We start from the raw sequence: 8,906 nt of genomic DNA, 5'->3' as shown, positions 1-8,906 counted from the left end.
GAGATTGTAGAATACCAGTTTTCAACAATATTATATTTCCTATTATTTCAGTAATAAGTTTTTTTTCACAAATTTAAGTTGATTTTAGGATATTGAATATAGGAACAATTTGCGATCAAAAAAAAAAAAAAAAAAGAAGATAAAACTATTATATCATCATTACATTTTGAATAATAATGTGTTATTTTGACTTATATTTTAATTAAAACTACAATTTGTAAATTTAAATATTTTTCAATAATTTTGAATTTTGTGTAGTTAAAAAAACCACATCTTGCTTAACTCGACTTTGTAATTTGTCAAAATTAGTGTTTCTGAATTACAATCAAATTATCTGTGAGATTTTTATTAAATAAAAGTTTCTTTAACTTGGTTGTAAACTTTGATTAATTTTCCCAAAACCCACTAAAATTTGCAATATCTAAACTAAATTACTTTTATGACTGTTTCTTAATTAACTGTCTGAAAACATTTTTTAGCATTCATAAAATTGTTTCTAATTTGTAAAATAAAATACACCAGAAAAGGATATTATAGTGCCCTAGTGTAAGCCACAACTTTAAATGCACTTAGAGATGATTGAATTAGAAAAAAATAATAAGAGTTTTAAGTGAACTCCATTCGCCGATTTAACTAATCTTCTCGCAATTTTATTTCATTGAAAACTTGAAAAATTAATTAAATTCTTAAAGATTGAATAACTACAATTGAAGGGCAAAAATGCAAAATGTAGAATTGGTAAAAATTTCGAAAATCGAGTTAAACATCGATTTTTATGAGAAAAAATTTGAGGAATTCGATTTTGCAGTCAGAATTAAATTGTATTGATTACTTTTGTGAACAAAGTCGATTTTAAAACTGATGTTCAATACATAACGTGATATTGCCACATTTAATGTCAAAGCAAAACGGGATATAATCATGTTCAATCATGTTCAAATCAAAACGTATTATTGCCCATGTTATTATTATCGGAGCATAGGTACTTGATATCATTGTAAAATGTGGTATTTCCGGCAATAATGCGTTTTGCATCAACAGAAATAGGAATAACTTTAAAACGTGATATTGCCATTACCTTTTCAAAACCGGCAATACCACGTTTTGGTCTGACACAACATTTTTAAAGCATTAAAAACAACGTTTACAATTTAGGTAGATTTATTTTGACACTGTCAATCGTTTACTTTTTATTTTTTACATAAAAATTTACTTATTTTGAGTGTTTATAGTCGTCAGAAAATGTGTTACAGTTTTCCTTGATTTGTGAACATTTTGGTTTTTGGCAATACCACCTTTTGCATTTCCATCCTTCAATTTAGCATTAGCTTAAATCAAAATAAGGTTTCCAGCAAGGGATAAAAATAATTTAAAGAAAAAAAAAACGTGGGTAAGTGGATATGTCGCTCTGCTGTACAGTAGGCTACTAGTGAGTCAATTAAATTGACTCAATTTGTAATGGATAGTATTAAATTTGAATATTCAATGATATAATATAATAGTATAAAAAAAAAAGATTCTGAGCGGAGACGGTTTGTCAGTGTGGATATTTTATATTAGGCTACGACACGATTGAGCATTTATATTATTGAGCAATTGTATCTTAATTATATTTTCCCCCAATGCTAAATGTTTAAAACATCGTAGTATATTAAAGATAAAACTAATATTTATTGCTCCGGAACTAATTTATTAATCGTTAACATTAATCGATAAAGCTGGGCTCAAGGCTCACGGCTCGTTTAAGTTTGGTATCATAATAATAGGTGTAATAATACGTGAAAATAATAAATTACAAAAATGTCGGAAACGTAAATGTGGCAACGTCGCATAAAATATTCAATGCTCAATCGTGCTTTACCATTATATAATATATATATATATTGTCATTACTTATTAATAAGTTATTATTAATACAGTAAGCCGGTAAGTTGAGTCAATATTATAAAATTATAACAAAATAACTAAAATCGTTATTCTTGGTTATTTAATATGCAATTCTCTACAAATTCGAACATAAAATAGTTATAAAAAAATTTGTTTTTATATTTTTAAGAATGTTTGGTTACAGACTAACCTACTTACGTGGAACCTTGTTTTAAATCTTCAATCCTTAGCTATAAAAGTTTATTTTATTTTTAACTACAAAATCATTTTAGATTCTGAGTGGAACGATGAATGTATTGATTTTACAATGATGTGTGTTTTTTTATTTTTTTATTATTGTGTCTGTCATCACGGTTTGGGGCAGTAAACCTGCTTCGATTTTCTTCAACAGTATCAAACAATGATGGGAAAGTGAATCTAGTTGGTGCATTCGGGAGGTCAAAATTTGAAATTTCCAATAGTTTTCAAAAGTGCCGTGAAAAACAAAAGAAAAATTAAGGAAAACCGGGAATTTTTACGCAAAATCTGTTTTCGAGAAAAACGATTTTGGTTTTCGGTGTAACATTAAAACGAATGACTGTAGATACATGAAATTTCCACTGGTTGTTTATATTTTCATTTTCTATACTTGATGCATTTTTCAAAATATTTTGATTTGTTTTGAGCTGTTTACAGACAATTTCAGTTTCCAATTTAATTAGTTTTTTTTTCTATAAATATCAATAAAGTTTTATTTGTTGGGCCAAAAAGTGTAAAATTTAATACAAAGCTCCTGATATATTGTTACAAAATCAGTTGAAAAATATTAAAAATACATAGGCACAATTTTTTTTTATAAGCATTTGAAGTTAAAATGTTGATCAAATTTATCAAATTTAAAATTGAATAATTATTTTGTAGTTAAAAATTTATAAAATGTTCAACTTTTATATCTAAGGATTGAAAATTTAAAACAAGATTCCACGTAAATATTTAATTATGTTGCCAAAAATTCTAAGAAATACATAAGCACAGTTTATTTTTATAGTAATTTTAATTTCAAATTTGGACGCAATTACATATTAAAAAACCTGGAATAACTATTTTAGTTATTTTCTTGTGATTGTAATGATTGTATAATATTATTTGTTGGTACTTGAAACTTCTAAAGTATACTATTATATATCTATGATAGTACCACGGTTTGTTGTTGATGTATAACGCGTTACCTGATTGATATTTTGATATGATTAATTTGGAATTTATTATAGATACCTATTATTGGTCAATTTTTTTTTTAATACCATAGATAAGTATATAAGATACCTTATACCTAGACTGAGAAACCGTCTCCACTCAGAATCGTTTTTCTTATACAGTGATATTATATCATTGAATTCAAATTTAATACTATCCATTATACAGTGACCCACTTACCCACCTTTTTTAATTTTAATTTTAATAAATGTTGTCAAAATCGAACTTTAAATGACTATAAAAAAAATTGTGCATGTATTTTTAATGTTTTTAACTACTATTGTGAAAGTATAACAGGCGCCTAGTATTAAATGATCACGCTTTTTTACCCTACAAATACAATTTTATTGACATTTATAGAAATAAAAACAAAAAAAAAAATTGAAAATTGAAAACGTCCGTAAACAACTTGAAGACTGTCAAAATATTTAGAAAATCACAAATACCTATAGAAATTGATAAAATAAACATATTTTGATATACATTTTTTAGTATAATCTAAAACATGATGTTAAATCAATTTACCCTTCACGTCTTTATGTATTCAATTGTAATTTCATAATAATTATTTAATGGGATTTAATGCGGTGATTTTCTGTCTTTATCTAACACATACGTAATATAGGAATTTAGACTTTTTTCATTCCAATGCTTCCGATTGATCCAGTGTGGTTCTGAATTTTTCATTCAGTCTAGGTATATGAGATTTAGTTCGCTCTTTTTTGATTATAACTTCTTCAAATATTGAATATTATTTTTTTAACTACTCCTTTTTAGTATGATTTTTTTAGGATTTAAGGGTATCCAATAAAAAATGTAGAAAGTAGATTATACAAAATATTCAAATTTGTTTTCAGAATTCTCATCAGTTTACTAGATTAGTCTGCACGTCAGTGTGAAAACACGTCCAAGTTCCTATGTTCCACGTGTGTTAGATAATTTCAGAAAATCACAGCTCTAATCTTCTTGAATGCGAAATTCTTCATCAGGGCCATGCATTGTATAAATGTACTGCCCCCCCCCCTGAGATTAGTATTTACAGCTCAGTTTCTCCTTCCCCCATTCGCTTCCAACTATACGGATTCGGAAAATCGTGCCTTAAACCTCATATAACTTTGTCACTTATGGTAAACAACTTACCTATGCTATTTTTGTGTCATTCTAAATTATGTTTACTCATTTCGTCTTCAGTTTTCCTCTTCCATCTTTCCATCTACATTGATTTCCGAAATGATCAAACTATCACAACTTATTCACCCTAATTTTGTCAACAATTGGTGTTACTTATACACACCCTAGATTAATGTATTCATTATTCTATCCTTCCAAGTTACTCCAAACGTCCACCATCGCAATCTCATTTCCTCTCAACATCTGTCCTGTTTTATTGTTAGCTGTCCAAAATGTCGATCCATATAACACAAGTTGCCTCACAATTGGATTATAAGATTAACTAATTATCTCAACGGCAGTATAAAACCTATTCATGAAACTTAAAGAAGATACCGTTATTAAATATTAAATATAATATTGTACTGGCTTCTCTCAATAATTTGTGTTGTTATCTATATAAACTGTCTTGTTTTAAAATCAACATTTTGAAAAAGTTTTTGAAATATTGTGGATCAAGTGCATCTCTATTAGTATTTTAATTAATTAATTGATATGTTTAGTTTCCTATTTTATGGAAATCTAGAGGAATATGTTGGTATTATACCTAAATTTAATTTTTATTTATAATATTAGTTATTTTAAATATTATTAATATTTTTTTTTCCAAATTTGGGCTTCTTGCACGTGATCGTTTGCGTTTTAATATCCATATACCAATTATTCATAAGCACAATAATTTAGATTTAGGGTCCCATATAGTAAGAAATAAATTAAATTCTATTATTTTAACTCAACCTAATGAAATTAATTACAATTAAAGAATCTTTGTTGTTTAAAATTTAAAATTAAGTATTTTCCAAAATACAAATATTTTAAATTTAAATATTTGTTTTATTTCTATGAATGTTTTTACTTTACAGTTTTCTGTAATCACTATCCTTCGTTCCATTATTTCTATCTATTTTTTTCCTTTTCACTCTATGGACTGAAATTCAATTACGGTATATCATTTTCCTTATGATATCATTATTAGAACTTTCGTTCATTTGATCATTTAGCATAGGCAGTTTATATTTTTTATTATATAAGGAAAACCATCAGAAAATGTATTTTCGAGCCAAACCCTTTTGTGTCATTTTTTTTCAACAGCTAATTTTGCTAAGGTTTTTTTATTCATTCAACCGACTTTTATAATCCATATTATTCAAAGGTTTGACACGGATGACGTTAAATTAATACGGGTTCGGAATAACCGTGGAGCGAAACCACGACAGCGGTTATTTCATAAATGTATTTAATGAAGAATAGCAGGACGTATAATTTTGGCAATTTTCGAGCTCACGTCAGTTTACAATGCCTTCCCAAAGCCTTTTTAACGTGTTGATTAATTTTCAAGGTAATTCTTTATTTCTTAGTTTTATATTGTTCCCTAAACTACAAAAATGTACGCAACAGTTTCTTTGCTCTTAGCACTTAACGGCAATGTTTAGTATCCATCCAACAATGAACAAACTTTTTTTTATATTAGTACTCCCCCCTTCTCGGATTATGTTTGTTCCATTAAAAATCAACTTGATCCATGAATTCAAAACAAAATGTACAACGTAGAAATTTTTTTTGTTTTAATGTTATTATTTAGAAATATTATATTCTGAATACATTATTGCTAATTACTATACATTCAACATTGTAAATAAATATAAAACTTAAAATGCATTTTAATAAGAGTAAATTAGTTGTTAATAATTATACCTTAATTGAAATATCATAATCAAAAACAAATTATTATTAAAATTAAAATATAATCTTATGGTTACAAACTTGCTAAAATGCATAAAGCCGATAAAAAACAATACTTAAAATTAAGAAAATAATTATTTTAGGTGTTATTAATATACTCTCATAATCATGCATTTTATTAACTATTGTATGAATAAAGACGTAAAATTGAAACTTCATTTATGTTTCGATATATTTAAATAATACCTATATAATATACTATGTACTAATATCAACACACCTTTTAATAACTATTATCAAATTGCTTAAAAATTAGAACCCAATTATATCGAAAATACTACTATTACCTACTTATTACAGTTAATTGTTGGCTCTTATTTTGAGACAGGTACATACTTATTTTATGATTTAGAAGATAAAATCTAACCTAGTTAGATTATACTGACGAAAAATATTTAAACTTGAACAATATTTATTTTTGTAAGCAAATTACGTTATCCTTACTAGGTTGTTAATAATAGCACCGTAAAAGTAAACTTAAAACTACATAATAAACCAAGTTATATTGACCTATATATTAAAATGAATCTATGAGTATAAAATATAGAAAATATATTTGTAATAAATAAAAATTTTATATTTTTTTATGCATCAATTTTAGATGAACAATATTCTAATTATGTGAACTACAGAATTGATATTCAATAAATTTATTATATTTTGTCTAATAATAGTTTACTCATAATAAAATATTGAAAAGCGTAACTTAAAATGTATTTATGAATATTTTATTTCAATTAGGTATATTATAGTTTGTTATTTTGTTAGTTATTAAAATTATTGAATTAAAAAAATAATGATGCATTTTGCTCATATTTTTTATAATACTAACGTAATAGACATTATTCAAAATCATAAAATATGAAACTTCTTTAGTTACATAATACATTTAAAAAACAACATCGATATTTGCACTGATATCTTTTCGCTTCAAATATTATTACCTATAATGTATAAATAGTGGTTACAAATATTGTTTGCACAACAATTTAAACAGAAAAAACTATATTAGGTAAATTCATTCAAATACTAAGCAAAAAAAATATCTATTTTGTAATATTTAACTGATAGAATTTTAATAAGTCATAGCATTAGGTACATAGTTTCCTATTTTATTATTTAAATTAATTTTTTTTTTACAAATAAAGGTACTTATACAATCTAGTTTTATCAAGTCACATTCTTTATAATATTATACAAATTTATTTAAAAAAGGTTTTTATAACTCATTCATATAGGGAGTCAATATTCAATTAGCCGTACTCATTATTCATCATCTTATTAATTTTTGTATAAGGATATTGTATACGGATAAGTAGGTATACTATTTATACGGATAAATAAATATATAAATATTATATATTTATAAAAGTATTAAAAAAACAAATTCTTCTCAAAACTATGTACCTAATTGCTTTATAAAAATGTCTTTAAATTGTAAGATACTATAATTTATTTTTAACTTTCAGATAAAATTGTACGCTTGTCAACAGTATCCAGTTATGGTACACTGCTGTTTATGACACCAGTAGGACAGTCATATTCGTGTCAAAAAGAAATTAGCGTGGTATTGAGTGATCAAAACGTACCTACGATGAAAGGATACGTATTGCTCAGAGCATTTACTGTGCAGCCGTTCATATTTAAAAATAATGAATTTGGACCAGGTAAGAATACACTTTTGAAAAATTTTCATTGGAATGTATATACAATTTTAATACAATTAACTGATTCTATATACAATATAAATGTTCTGTATTTTGTTAAAAAGTTATTCGTGACTCACTTTATATACTTCAAAATAATAGTATTCTCTAAATTACTATCGAAATAACATACGTCTAAAGATACCAATAAATTAAATGTAAAATACATCAAACAAGTATATTTTGTATTTCGTTATTATTTTTATTAAACAAAAATTCTTTTATATTTTAAATTATGTAAGTATTTAAGTAATTCTAAAAATAATTACATCTTGCGAGCATTCTCAATTCCCTGAATAACACTACCTTTAAAGTTATGCAGGTTAAAATATTTTAACATTAAATTATTTCATCACTTGTTTTTCCAATAATAGAATTCCAATTGTATGGAGATGGTTGCAGTGTATTATTATTATCTCATGACCTCAAAAAAACTAGTAGAAATCTTAATATCATTCTTGAGTAGATAATTCAAATATGACGTCGTAGGTTTAGTTACTATTAAATATTCTGGAACACTGGAAACCTTTCACACGTCTCAAAGAATTTAATAGAAGCCAAATACATTTATGGTTTTAATTTAATATTACGTATCACTAAGATATTATACTGAAAAATTGTATATATAAGATTAAATTAATGGTCTTAGCTACTTATGTTGTAAATTATATTTTTTGGTGTTATATACCAAAAAAATCGTTGGAAACAATTAAAAAATTTAAAATATTATTCAATACTTTATGAGTAATTATTTATAAGTACACTACAATATTATTATTGTGAGCTAAAAACCAACTATACAATAATTATAAGTAGAGAGACTTGTTTTAAAATTATAAAATTTAATTGTTGGATGTATTTATTACTTGACTTTTTTGATCAAACTTTAACTGACTAATGTGAAATGTCAAGATATTTATTACAGACTGCAATAGTGCAATATCTGATATATTTAATTAACACCTTTGTATGGGTATTATATACAATAAATACCTTTTATTAAATTATACAAATTATTATAGGCTATATTATATATTACAATTTTATTATAAATCATTATTATATTAAAATCCAAACCTATAATCACATTCATAGTCAGGTTATTAAATGTATGATACCCTATAATGACATATTAAAGTCAATTGTAAGTAAATGTTAAGGGGA

The 8,906-nt window shown here is 25.1% G+C and overlaps 1 protein-coding gene across 2 annotated transcripts in view; it reads left to right on the top strand.

Moving 5' to 3' along the window:
* Positions 1–8,906, top strand: part of LOC100572962 (lysosome-associated membrane glycoprotein 5) — a 40,892-nt gene that overhangs the window by 20,650 nt on the left and 11,336 nt on the right. For both annotated transcript variants that reach the window (XM_008183925.3, XM_003243861.4), the window contains exon 7: positions 7,506–7,703. In XM_008183925.3, coding sequence (XP_008182147.1) covers positions 7,506–7,703 — 198 coding nt within the window. The remainder of the gene's footprint in view (positions 1–7,505; positions 7,704–8,906) is intronic.

The sequence above is a fragment of the Acyrthosiphon pisum genome, chromosome X (genome assembly GCF_005508785.2).
Source record: "Acyrthosiphon pisum isolate AL4f chromosome X, pea_aphid_22Mar2018_4r6ur, whole genome shotgun sequence".
Classification (NCBI taxonomy): domain Eukaryota; kingdom Metazoa; phylum Arthropoda; class Insecta; order Hemiptera; family Aphididae; genus Acyrthosiphon; species Acyrthosiphon pisum.
The sequence above is the reverse complement of the archived record's forward strand: the minus strand, read 5'-3'. Positions and strand labels throughout refer to the sequence as shown.